Source organism: Schistocerca americana, chromosome 3 (assembly GCF_021461395.2).
Source record: "Schistocerca americana isolate TAMUIC-IGC-003095 chromosome 3, iqSchAmer2.1, whole genome shotgun sequence".
NCBI classification, from domain to species: domain Eukaryota; kingdom Metazoa; phylum Arthropoda; class Insecta; order Orthoptera; family Acrididae; genus Schistocerca; species Schistocerca americana.
Window position 1 is genome coordinate 689335013 of NC_060121.1, and position 14175 is coordinate 689349187.

Here is a 14175-nt window from a genome sequence, read left to right on the forward strand (position 1 = left end):
TTCAGTGGACATTGTTGAATATACGCCTCCGTAGTAGATGACTCCTATTTGCTTCCACCTTAACTCAACGGTCACGACAATTATGACTGCAATGACACGGTATCATCGATGTTGCACCGTGGATCAATGAAAACGTGTCCCCTGGTCGGATATTACACCAGGTCAGTTGTCATCTCCGGATACACCACCATCCTAACGAACGGCTGTTCGAAACATACATCGTGCCATGTATCGACAGTGACAGGTTTGACAGTGTTATGCCATGAGGCATCCCATGGGAGTTGGTGTAATAATCGAAGGAAACATGACAGCTTTGAATGACAAGAAATTTTGTTACAGTCCAGATGGTCCAAATGGATCTGAACACTATGGGACTTAACATCTGGGATCATGAGTCCCCTAGAACTTAGAACTACTTAAACCTAAGTAACCTAAGGACATCACACACATCCATGCCCGAGGCAGGATTCGAACCTGCGACCGTACCGGTCGCGCGGTTCCAGACTATAGCGCCTACAGCCGCTCGGCCACTCCGGCCGGCTGTCACAGTCCACTTGCATCCTATGATACTTGGTTTCTTTCACGATGGCGACAGCATCTTCCGGCAGGTTAACTGTCTGTGCTACAGTGGTTTGCGAAGCATGATAGTGTATCAACATTGATGTCTTAGCCATCGAGTTTGCCTGATGTCAATCTGATAGATCAAGTCAGATACGCTGGCGGACGCTTGGTGCGTGGCACGGACCGCCAGTCCGCAGTTTACGGGAATTGGGTGATCTGTACGTAGATACCTCGTATCACGCAGCTCTGGAAAACTACCAACGACGCTTTCGAATCCATGAAATTCAGAATCACTGATTCACTTTGTTGCATAAGCGTACCAACACACTATTAAACGAGTGATCATAACTGTGTGGCTCATCAGTGAATAACAAAAGGCAGTACGTTCTCACATCTTATTATGAAATGGGGTGTGCAGTTCGAGGATTTTCTTGCAAATAACACAATGTTCCACTGACCCCTTAAGTTTGAAAACATATGCTAGTTTTTGTGCTACAGGAAATGAGACATTAAACCGTCTTCTAACGTTTAGTTGCTAAATTTTCAGCTACCGAAAATATGAAAAAACAAAAAGTAACGTGCCAAAATGAGTGAGTAATAAAGGTTTCATTTACATGCTCATCACTACTATTTCTTCTTTTCGGCAATTCATAACGTTTCCGATGTCGGTGTAAGCAAAATAGCTTGTATGGTATCTGCATTGAAGGAGCTACCAAAATATTTACCTCGACGAAACTATTAGTATTCCATACCGTAAGCCTTCCAGAATCATCAGCGAGTCAACCTGTAAAAACGAAACTTTACCCGCTGCAAACAGGTACCCTTCGTCCTGGGTGGCACCTGTCATCCATGGAATTGCTGTATGAGGCTCCAGTTCAAGTGGATGTTTGGGCAGAAACGAATCTTCTCCTTCACCTTCTATAGCTGGTCGGAAAGGTATGAGTGGGCTGAAGTACCATTCCTACAACAAAGAAACTAACGTTATTTAGGTTTGCATAATCTAGAGTTATCTCGAAACTGTAAAAGAAATTCAGATGCAATCATAAGTGACCTGCTTTGCTATTTTGATCCTGCAGCCATTATGACATATAGCTGCCAGTGGGCATTGATTCACGTATTGCTGTTACGGCAATCGGTGAAACGCCGCGAGTAATGAGTAGGGGCACTACATCAGTACTGTGCGGATAAGTTGAGAATTTGGGTATGACGGGAGATATGCTAGGACATTCCGTGCAGTTGCGATCGCCATTTTGTCTGGATAGCTCAGTGGTCAGTCGGCTTTTGGCGGCCGTGGTGAGTGGACCTAAGGCGTGTGCTGTGCGCTGCGGTCTGCTGCGTTCCGGTCGGTAAGTCAAGCGTCTGATGCAGTAGTTAGCTGCGTTATTTCAGACTCTTGATGGATTTGTATTAGAAGGAGAGATGAATCAGCCTAATATGTTACTGGACATTAAAATTGCTACACCACGAAGACGACGTGCTACAGACGCGAAATTAACCGACAGGAAGAAAATGCTGTGATATGCAAATGATTAGCGTTTCAGAGCATTCACACAAGGTTGGCGCCGGTGGCAACACCTACAACGTGCTGACATGAGGAAAGTTTCCAACCGATTTCTCATACACAAACAGCAGTTGACCGGCGTTGCCTGGTGAAACGTTTTTGTGATGCCTCGTGTAAGGAGGAGAAATGCGTACCATCACGTTTCCGACTTTGGTGAAGGTCGGATTGTAGCCTATCGCGATTGCGGTTTATCGTATCGCGACATTTCTACTCGTATCGGTCGAGATCCGATGAGTGTTAGCAGAATATGGAATCGGTGGGTTCAGGTGGGTAATACGGAACGCCGTGCTGGGTCCCAGCGGCCTCGTATCACTATCAGTCTTGATGACAGGAATCCTATCTGCATGGCTGTAACGGATCGTGCAGCCACGTCTCGATCCCTGAGTCAACAGACGGGGACATTTGCAAGACAACAACCATCTGCACAACAGTTCGACGACGTTTGCAGCGGCATGGACTATCAGCTCGGAGACCATGGCTGCGGTTACCCTTGACGTTGCATCACAGACAGGAGCGCCTGCGATGGTGTACTCAACGACGAACCTGGGTGCACGAATGCAAAAAGTTATTTTTTCCGATGAATCCAGGTTCCGTTTACAGCATCATGATGGCCCCATCCGTGTTTGGCGACGTCGCGGTAAACGCACATTGGGAGCGTGTATTCTTCATCGCCATACTGGCGTATCACCCAGCGTGATGGTATGGGGTGCCACTGGTTACACGTCTCGGTCACCTCTTGTTCACATTGGCGGCACTTTGAACAGTGGACGTTGCACTTGGGATGTGTTACGACATGTGGCTCTACTCTTCATTCGATCCCTGCGAAACCCTACATTTCAGCACGACCGCATGTTGCAGGTCCTGTACCATCATTTCTGGATACAGTAAATGTTCGTCTGCTGCCCTGGCCAGCACATTCTCCAGATCTCTCACCAATTGAAAACGTCTGGTCAATGGTGGCCGAGCAACTGGCTCGTCACAATATGCCAGTCACTACTCTAGATGGACTGTGGTATCGTGTTGAAGCTGCATGGACAGCTGTACCTGTACACGTCATCCAATCTCTGTTTGACTCAATTCCCAGGCGTATCAAGGCCGTTATTACGGTCAGAGGTGGTTGTTCTGGGTACTGATTTCTCAGGATCTATGGACCCAAATTGCATGAAAATGTAATCACATGTCAGTTCTAGTATAATATATTAGTCAAATGAATATTCGTTCATAATCTGCATTTCCTCTTGGTGTAGCAATTTTGACGATCAGTAGTGTAAAAGGGACACGTTGAAATTTGTGTCTGATCAGAAAGTTCAGAGACCGAATTCATTCGAAGTTGAGACATGTCTAGAGAAAGTTGTAAAAATTTCGTTTGAGGATATCGTAGGTATTCACCTTCCATTTGTGAGCAGGATCAAGTACGTAAAGCTTAAAAACACAGAATCGTGTGAGAAAATTGAGGAATCTAGTGGCGGAACATTTAAGTATTAACATCATGATGGCAATATTAGTGAAGTTTGTGTTACGCATGCTGGTTTGGATTAAGGACTGTCCGTATCTTGGAACTGCCATTTGAAATCACCGCTGAGCACATTAATTCGGTGATAGCTCCTCATGGGAGAATAGTGAGTAATTTTGCAGAAATGTGGTCTGCTGCTCACAAGTTCCCCGTCTTGAATGGTATTAGGCAATTGCGAGTTGATTTACGCAAGCACATACCCTCGTATATAAATGTTTGTGTGATTATCATTCTATAGTAACATATGGTGGGCAGACAAGAACCTGCGCGTCGTTCGGCGGTACAGGCCACGTCCGCTCGCAGCCGACACAACGCCGAGTGGCCCGGCCCAGATACCTGCGGGCGAAGCTTGAGACCCCCTGCTACTGTATGTCAATGTTGCTTTTAACTTATGCACGGCAGCCGCTGGACAGCTCCATACGCGACACGCTCCTGGCGCTACCCAGGATGACGCTGCTCGCGTCAATGAATTGATAACGGACGTTAACGACTCGACAGCGAAAGCACAAACAAAGCGTCAAGAAAGAGAACCTAATATCACTGTTGAAGTATGACAAATCCCGGAACCGACTGAAGTCTTTCAGAAGGAGCAGACTCCAGAAAACAACAAGGAAACCGAGCCACCACTTGCCAGCGAACAGGACCGAGCGCAAGAAACATACGAGGCAATGGAAAACTCTGAAATCTCCCCAAGAGGCAGTCCTACAAGAAGGCATAAGAAAGGGGGACTAGCTCACAGGGGTGCTGAAGAACTGGCACCGCCCTTACAAGAAAAAGCAAAGCAGATTAGCAACAAACTACATGAAGAACCACATAGTAATCCGGTTCTGAGTATGCATGCATCTGACCCATCACAAACCAAATCAAGTACACCATGTCACATGTCAACGGACCATTTTTCCCACGAAAGATTGAAGCTGATAGCAAAATGTGATACAGAGAAGGTTCTCGCTGAGACTAGAAATGCAGAAAAAGACACATCTAGAGATAATCAACACAAAAATGGGGCTGAGGAATCGGACGAAATGAACCAAGACGAAGAAATGAATGAAACTGGAGGAACGGGACAGATTTCTGCCCGGCAAGATGAACCGAACACGATGGATAAAACATTGACGGAACATAATGTGAAAAAGGATATAAGTCCGACAGTACTTCTTAAGACGAACATTGACTTCGATAATGAATAAGACAATATGAACGCTGCACAAGCCTTCAAAATCGCCACGTTGAACGTTAATAAGAAACGTTCCTCCTTACATTTGCAACATCTCCAAGACTTCCTATAAGCAGCTGACGTTGATGTACTACTGTTGCAGAAAGTAACAGATATTAAATTAGAAAAGATACTTGGGTGCAACGCCATAACTAACCCTGGTATCGGTGCAGAACTGGGAATCGCCATTCTTACGAAAGAAGGCATCCGTGACACACAAACAGTAAAGCTTGCAAACAGTAGAGGAACTGCAGTGACTGTTAATAAAGTCCGCATCATCAACGTTTAGGCACCGTCTGGCAACAATAACAGGCATGCTAGAGCGGATTTTTTAAAAAGTTAAATCGTTCATCTATTCTGTACACATAAAGACTATGTAATCCTAGCCGGCGATTTTAATTCTGCCCTTAGCCCGAAAGACCAGACACCGAATTTCAAGTCCTTAGAGTGGTTCAAATGGCTCTGAGCACAATGGAACTTAATATCTGTGGTTATCAGTCGCCTAGAACTTAGAACTACTTAAAACTAACTAACCTAAGGACATCACACACATCCATGCTCGAGGCAGGATTAGAACCTGCGACCAGAGCGGTCACGTGGTTCCAGACTAACAAGTCCTTAGGACTTGCAGTTAGCCGACACCTGGGAACATACACATGGCGCATAGCCCGGTTTTACATATTTTACCAGCCACTCAGCGAGCAGGCTGGTCAGGATTTACGTGTCGTCTAACCTAAAGAACCATGTACTCCCGTCTGAGGTCTGGCCCACTATGATTTCTGACCATGCCGCGTATATCACCAAAATAAATTTACAAAAACGAGAGACTTACCGAGCGAGGGGCTTAAGAAAACTCAACGTTACACATCTACAAGATGAGGAATGTCATGTGGCATTTACTAATGTATGAAAGGAATGCGAAAAACTATTCCCGCTATACAGTTCTACCAAAGCTTGGTGACTATAATGTGCTAAGCCTAAAATAAGAAGAATGTTGAAGGACAACTCACGACAGAAAAGCTGCTGGATTAAATAGATGACTGAGTTTTATTTTAGCTGCCTTAGAGACCTATACACCCTGGACACATGATTAATAGAGGAGTATACACGGATTCAGAAAAAGCTAAACTCTTAGCACTGAAGCGGCGACGGTCAGAAGGTTTCAAAATCAGAGCAAGGATACAAAACATTGTAGAAGTGGAAGAAATTGCTATGTATCATGTAATGGGTAAGAATAAGAGAGAAAACAGAAAAATATTGACAGAAGTTAAGTTACCTGATGGGACCAGTCTCACAAAACAGAGTGAAATTCAAGAGGCAGTTCATAAATATATCTCAGACATCATGTCCAACAAATGTACAAACGACGGGGCGCGGCGAGACCTTGTTAGGAACGTCTTCAGGCAGAATTATCACAGAGTAAGTAGGAAACCTCACGGCTGAAGTAGAGGAGGACGAACTGTAAGATGCAATAGCAGAGTCCCAAAACATAAATCGCCAGGATCTGATTTGTTCTGGCCACCAATAAAAGCAAGCTATGCATGTTCAACGCACTCATGAACGGACATTTCCAAAAAAATTCCTGAAGGGAGTATAGTTCTAAATCCTAAAATCTCACTTAGCAAAGGAATAGGAAACCTTCGTCCAGTAACATTACTCAACAGTGATTACAAAATTATGGCCCGCTTAGCAGCAAGAAGATAAAATGGTTATTAACTCTATAACTGGCCCGTACCAAACATTTTTAGGCAATGACAGAAACACCTATCAGAATATATGCGAATATAGGGATATAATATCAACCGCAAATGCCTGCCGAATAAAATGTGCATTAGTGTCATTAGACTTCGAGAAGGCGTTTGACAGAGTAGATCATAAGTATCTCCTCGGAATCATGGAACCGAAGATTATTCAGCAAATATTTAAAAAAAAACTGTGTAGCACGAATACTGATGAACGGACAACTAAGCACAGAGATTGAGATGACTGGATCCGTACGACAAGGTTGCCCAAAGTCAATGGCCCTTTTCGCAATAGCAATAGAACCTCTCCTCGCGACACTCACGCATCATCTACAAGGATTGCATATCAACCGCACAGAAAATAGTGTGTAACGCTTATGCGGATGATCTGGGCGTCCTGGTCTTAGATGAAAATGAGGTGGCAAAAGCTCTTCAGATTGTACACACATATGAACTTCCCTCTGGCGCCAAACTAAATAAGGAAGGCGGGCATCATGAACGTAGGCATAGGAATACGCATTCAGGGACAGTTGACGGAAGTACAACCTGAAATGTTTGGGTATTGAATTTAGGAGCAACATGCAACACACCATTACCATCAATTACAAAAAAATACTTGCAATCATACGAGCATCTGTACAGGGGAGCGGTATGAGGCAACTCGACGAGATACAATACTCCCCACAAGGAAAGGAGGCTTAAATCTCGTTGATGCCAGTTACAGGTCACGAGCGTTATACGTGTGTTGAATGTACAAGCCATGCAAGCAGCTGCTGGACAGCTTAACGGCCCACTTGCTGAATAAAATTGCTCCTGCAAGCATGCAACCACCAACAGATGTGCAGCATATACCAACTAGTCTTTGCAACCTAAAAGCTTTTCTCGTTGAAGACAGTCATATCTCATCGATGCTCTCAGAACAGCAATTGACGAAAGTAAAGGACAGCTATACATATTTGATGAAAGCTAAGGAAGGAAATATCATTGAAAGAAAATACCCTAACAACGACTGGTCAGCAATTTGGAAAAAACATCCACGATCGGAACTTCCCCTCTAAAGTGAAACCAACTTGGTATAATGCAGTCAGCAAGGAAATATCAATTAATTCCAAACTGCATGCTATACATCTCAGAAATTCGCCCATGAGCGCGTCATACAACCTTCTTGATACTGCAGAACACAGATTTGTGTGTGAAAGAGTCAGAGAAATTTGGCATATAGTTAAGCAAAAGTTAGCGACTGTCAACAGAACATCTCCAACCATCTTCACCGCCGCAGATTTTCTGACTCCAGACGCAGTGCCATATCATAATGCGAAAAGAAACGCTGTTAACTGGCTAAAAAATAAATTAAGCACGCTTCTTAAATAGAATCACGGAATAAAATGCTACAGAGAACAATAATAGATAAAGATTGGTATGGACTTCTGACATGATAGTGTTGCATGATTACAGATAACTGGCACAACAATGTGGTAGATCCTTTCACGAGACATTCCAGAAAGGATATAAAGTCCGTGGCAAGAAGCACAGGACTAAATACTCATGAAGAAATTAGTCGAAACATTTCTTTTATTTTAGTTTTTAATCACCTTATGTGTTAAGAAGAGAAGTTTTATGTTCTAAAACAGCTTTAACTTCAAGGGGATACCAGATTTTATTTTTTTTCCTATGAAGATGAGAGACTTCACATTCATTTTATTTTAATATACTTGTCTTTCCATTCTCAAGAGCAAGATTAATTTCATTTAATTAACATTAAGGAGAAACATTTATCTCCTTTATGTTAGCAACAGTGGTTAAGGCTGTGAGGTAACTGGCGAGTTGTGGCGCCCTGGAAGTATTGTATGTTCGGAGTTGGGCGGCCGCTCAGACAGCCGGGGCGTTAGCGCATGGTCCAGCCGCGTGGCTGAGACTTCCGCTGTGACGAGGACGGTGCTTTGTGTCGATGAAAGAGACCTGTATGCCAAGAGCGCCGAAAATGGCGGACTTTGTGAAACCATCATGGCAGACATTTCACAGTTCGTATAGAAATTAATAATCGCCAGATGAATCACGATACCTCAAAAAGAAACATAAACATTACTGTTATTTGAACGACGATTCAGATGGTGTCATCAGATTTTCAATATATTTATTAGTTTAAAGTTTAGTATCTGACTGTAAATTAGACAAGCAACCCCCAGCAACGAATTTCCAAAATATAAAAGCTTCGTCCGATTTCGTCGATCGATGTGTCTTTAGAAAGCTATTAGTGTAAACCTAAATTAGTATGAATTACAGGCATGTAACTTGAATAGTTCATCAGTTATTGGAGGTCAAAGTGGCCGATTACTATTGATCGCGTCAAGCCATAAGTACTCCACAGTTACACGTAAAAACGGTAGCAGCATGCTTCTTGTTGTTGTGGTTTTCAGTCCTGAGAGTGGTTTGATGCAGCTCTGCATGCTACTCTATCCTGTGCAAGCTTCTTCATCTCCCAGTACCTACTGTAACCTACATCCTTCTGAATCTGCTTAGTGTATTGATCTCTTGGTCTCCCTCTACGATTTTTATCCTCTACGCTGCCCTCCAACGCTAAATTGGTGATCCCTTGATGCCTCATAACATGTCCTACCATCCGATCCCTTCTTCTAGTCAAGTTGTGCCACAAACTCCTCTTCTCCCCAATTCTATTCAATACCTCCTCATTAGTTATGTGATCTACCCATCTAATGTTCAGCATTCTTCTGTAGCACCACGTTTCGAAAGCTACTATTCTCTTCTTGTCTAAACTATTTATCGTCCATGGTTCACTTCCATACATAGCTACGCTCCATACAAATACTTTCAGAAACGACTTCCTGACACTTAAATCTATACTCGATGTTAACAAATTTCTCTTCTTCAGAAACGCTTTCCTTGCCATTGCCAGTCTACATTTTATATCCTTTCTACTTCGACCATCATCAGTTATTTTACTCCCCAAATAGCAAAACTCCGTTACTACTTTAAGTGTCTCATTTCCTAATCTAATTCCCTCAGCATCACCCGACTTAATTCGACTACGTTCCATTATCCTCGTTTTGCTTTTGTTGATGTTCATCTTATACCCTTCTTTCAAGACACTGTCCATTCCGTTCAACTGCTCTTCCAAGTCCTTTGCTGTCTCTGACAGAATTACAATGTCATCGGCGAACCTCAAAGTTTTTACTTCTTCTCCATGGATTATAATACCTACTCCGAAATTTTCTTTTGTTTCCTTTACTGCTTGCTCAATATACAGATTGAATAGCATCGGGGAGAGGCTACAACCCTGTCTCACTCCCTTCTCAACCACTGCTTCCCTTTAATGTCCCTCGACTCATATAACTGCCATCTTCTTTCTGTACAAATTGTAAATAGCCTTTCGCTCCCTGTATTTTACCCCTGCCACCTTCAGAATTTGAAAGAGAGTATTCCAGTCAATATTGTCAAAAGCTTTCTCTAAGTCTACAAATGCTAGAAACGTAGGTTTGCCTTTCCTTAATCTTTCTTCTAAGATAAGTCGTAGGGTCAGTATTGCCTCACGTGTTCCAACATTTCTACGGAATCCAAACTGATCTTCCCCGAGGTCAGCTTCTACCAGTTTTTCCATTCGTCTGTAAAGAATTCGCGTTAGTATTTTGCAGCCGTGACTTATCAAACTGATAGTTCGGTAATTTTCACATCTCTCAACACGTGCTTTATTTGGGATTGGAATTATTATATTCTTCTTGAAGTCTGAGGGAATTTCGCCTGTCTCATACATCTTGCTCACCAGATGGCAGAGTTTTGTTAGGCCTGGCTCTCCCAAGGCTGTCAGTAGTTCTAATGAAATGTTGTCTACTCCCGGGGCCTTGTTTCGACTTAGGTCTTTCAGTGCTCTGTCAAACTCTACACACAGTATCATATCTCCCATTTCATCTTCATCTACCTCCTCTTCCATTTCCATAATATTGTCCTCAAGAACATCGACCCTGTATAGACCCTCTATATACTCCTTCCACCTTTCTGCTTTCCCTTTTTTGCTTAGAACTGGGTTTCCATCTGAGCTCTTGATATTCATGCAAGTGGTTCTCTTTTCTCCAAAGGTCTCTTTAATTTTCCTGTAGGCAGTATCTATCTTACCCCTTGTGAGATAAGCCTCTACATCCTTACATTTGTCCTCTAGCCATCCCTGCTTAGCCATTTTGCACCTCTTGTCGATCTCATTTTTGCGACGTTTGTATTCCTTTCTGCCTGCTTCACTTACTGCATTTTTGTGTTTTCTCGTATAATCAATGAAATTCAGTGTCTCTTCTGTTAGCCAAGGATTTCTACTAGTCCTCGTCTTTTTACCTACTTGATCCTCTGCTGTCTTCACTATTTCATTCCTCATTCTTCTTCTACTGTATTTCTTTCCCCCATTCCTGTCAATTGTTCCCTTATGCTCTCCCTGAAACTCTATACCTTCAGCTTTAATCTACAGTTCATAACCAATAGATTGTGGTCAGAATCCACATCTGCCCCTGCATGCTTACAAAAATATATTTATTCATCTATGTCTTTGTTTGTATCAGATATATACTATTCATGAAGAAATTGTTTAAATATTACTGTGTTTTAGAAAGCACAGAGACATTAGGCTACTGTCTTACTTTTGCTTGGTATTTCTTTGATATATGTTTATTTAATTAGTTTATGTATTTAATAATGTATGTTAGAGCGTGTTTATGGTCCAGCCATAGGAACATGTGTTTAATGTCAAGTTATTTAAACGTAACTCCAGTATTTCGTATGTGTTTCAATATGTTTGTGGGGATACGTTGTCTTGGAGACATGGAGGGAGCGCTCTAGCCAATCACAGCACTCATTACTAAGAGAGGCGTATGGTGGTTGGGAAGGAGCATCGTTTCTGGAGAGGACACGTGGCAGTTCGGAACAGTGCTGTGGGAGGGGGAGTATGGCACAGGGCGCGGGAGTGAGTGCTGGACTCGGACAGTACAGCACGACGGAAGTTGTTAAGCAGTAGCTATTTTTAAACTTTCATGGAAATAGTCTGTGTGAAGCTGCCAGTGTGACTAGAAACCTGGCGATATATGTAATTGGGAAATATCCAGCCATTTCTCAAGAGGTCATCATAATGTGTTCTACGACCAGAAACTTTGTTCGATTAAGACACCTCAACACATCAGCAAAGGCACAGAGGACCAAACAACAGCAGAAGAAAACAGCACGCAGGTGGAGAGCTTTTGCGGTTCATTCCAGATCCGATTAAAGTATATAAATTCTTCTTCAAATGGCTGAAAATGGGGCGATTAATCGTCTACCTTCCGTATCATCATGCGTAGTAATGTGACAAGTAACTGGACTCATAGCGTTTCCTTACTATCTAACATCTGCATGAGAAAAGTTTCATAGACTATTTCCGATTGTGACGCAAAAACATGTTTACTAAACTGGAGGCTGTTGTTATTGTTGCGTTTACATACGATTGAAAATTGTATAATATTTGGAAACGGACTAAAGGATACCAGGTTTTGAGTTATCTAATAGAAAATATTAAATAACAGAATATACGTGTTAAGGGGGCACAATCAATAGTTTTTTCATTACAAGAAAGACAACAAAAGAGTTTCGTAGTCTTAGTAAGTAGTTACATTCAGTCCCTGTATAGGTAAACTTCTATCGAACCCATTACTGGTTACATTGCCCTTCAGTTTTAGTAGATTAACGTTGGTATGCGAGGAATGGCATCATACGCGAACTTGAGAATACGTCTCGCGCTGCTGACGTTTCTCGACAGTGACGTCACGTGGAGGTGCACTACCACTGTCGAACGCACTGGACGAACCCTCTATGTAGGAACCTTGGGCAGAACTGACGAACGGTGAGTCATCCCGACTCAGCTGTCATCGCGACTGCAGGAATCGCCCTAGCACGCCTCCCGTCAGACCCAAATTCTCAACTTACCCACACACTACCAACGCGGGGCGCGTCGCCCACTATCCTCATTACTGGTGGCGTTTCGAGGATTCCCGTAAAAATTCGGGCCTGGTTGCAACCGCACTGATGAGATCTTTGGTCATCCTTGGCTTAATTGTATATCCCGGTCCAGTCCCAATTTTCAACATTCGCCATTAATTTAAAACAATCACCACACGCAGCCGATGTCTGCAATTCCTTTGTGTCACAGTGGCAACTGGATCAAAAAGTCCGAAGGAACAGACATGACACATATTTTCGAACCATTTGGTTGGTGTTTCAAGATAGGTTTTGTACTGAATTGAATTCATTTATAATTTTAAAGAGGTCTGGGTCATTACACCTCTGAAAATATGCATATGTGGTTTTAGTACCTCGTACCCGTAGTTTTGTTTGTTAACTGAAGCTACTTTGTGCTGTGGAGAGAGCGTTTCTCCATCTATTAGTCGTTCAGTTTCGAGGCTAGAGACTCCATAAAAACAATCAGTCTAAATTGCTGGTCGTTGCGAAATAGCCTAATTACAGTGACCATCTGATACACATTTCATTTTAAAACTGTAATTTCTGGTTAGTTAATGTTGTCGTGCCGTTAAGGCCTTATATTGCTATTGTTGTGGACCTGAGAGACTTTGTATTGGTCTCACACAAACTTTTCCAGTGCCTAGCAATAGCACACTAAGTGCACAGGCACACAAAGTATTGGCGTTATGTGCGTTTTATATACTAGGAGTAGAGGTTCATTGCCAGTATGGGTAGTCCAACACTAATTTCTGTGGTAGTAAAATCTCGGTTGTATCTGCCTACCTTGCCTCACTTTTCCTTTTTGGGGATTCTGCTTCACTTTTGACGTTAGCACAGTAGTGAAAGCGTCCTTGCACACATGTCAGTATTGTCCCTGAACCTGCATTGAATTTTAACAGAAGGAGTTGAAGTAGTTGAAACAAAACAATGTAATCAATTCATTCGTGTTAAAGCCAGTAGCCACAGAAATAGTTAGTGTACAAAGATTCGCATAGTTGCGTTGACAGTTCTATTAAAGCAAAATACCATTGTTCTTAGGTTGTTCGCAATATAGGACCATCTGATTCATTGTCCTAATGGTCAATTATTTCTAGTAGTGCTATAAGAATGTGCTTAATAGCATTGCTCGTAAGAACTAAATGGAAAATGTGGCTGCGATGAGCTATTTGAAAATTATGAGAAAGAACAGTAATGGCACTAACAGTAAAGTGGTGTGTCGTGTTGACGATCTTGTAGTCGTCCACGCTTCTCAGGCAGTCGACGAGGGCGGCGCTGGGCTCTGTGGGGCATCCCACCAGGGCTGCCACCTTCTGCGCCTTCTGCAGGCCTCCAGGCAGTGGTACGCCCCAAGGCGTCACGGAAACGCCACTCTGCGAGATCGCCCGGTGGAAAAGACCTGATGGATAAACAGCACACACAAATCATTGCAGCAGCTTCCGATGACAAATTCATATAGACTGTCTTAGCAATTCCTCTCACCCATTAGTTTATTCTGTGTAAACACCCAAAATTTAATTAACTGGTCGAGATACTGCTAACAACCGACATTGTTGTGTGCTCAATATTTACAAACTGAGACACTGAGATTGAAATTTTG

The 14175-nt window shown here is 42.8% G+C and overlaps 1 protein-coding gene across 1 annotated transcript in view; it reads right to left on the bottom strand.

The window, feature by feature from the left end:
* The window catches only part of LOC124606702 (esterase E4-like), a 60146-nt gene that overhangs the window by 24627 nt on the left and 21344 nt on the right, over positions 1–14175 (bottom strand). Inside the window, exons 5-6 of the mRNA XM_047138729.1 lie at positions 13781–13974; positions 1366–1522 (exon numbers count right to left, since the gene is read on the bottom strand). Of these exons, the coding sequence (XP_046994685.1) occupies positions 1366–1522; positions 13781–13974 (351 nt within the window). The remainder of the gene's footprint in view (positions 1–1365; positions 1523–13780; positions 13975–14175) is intronic.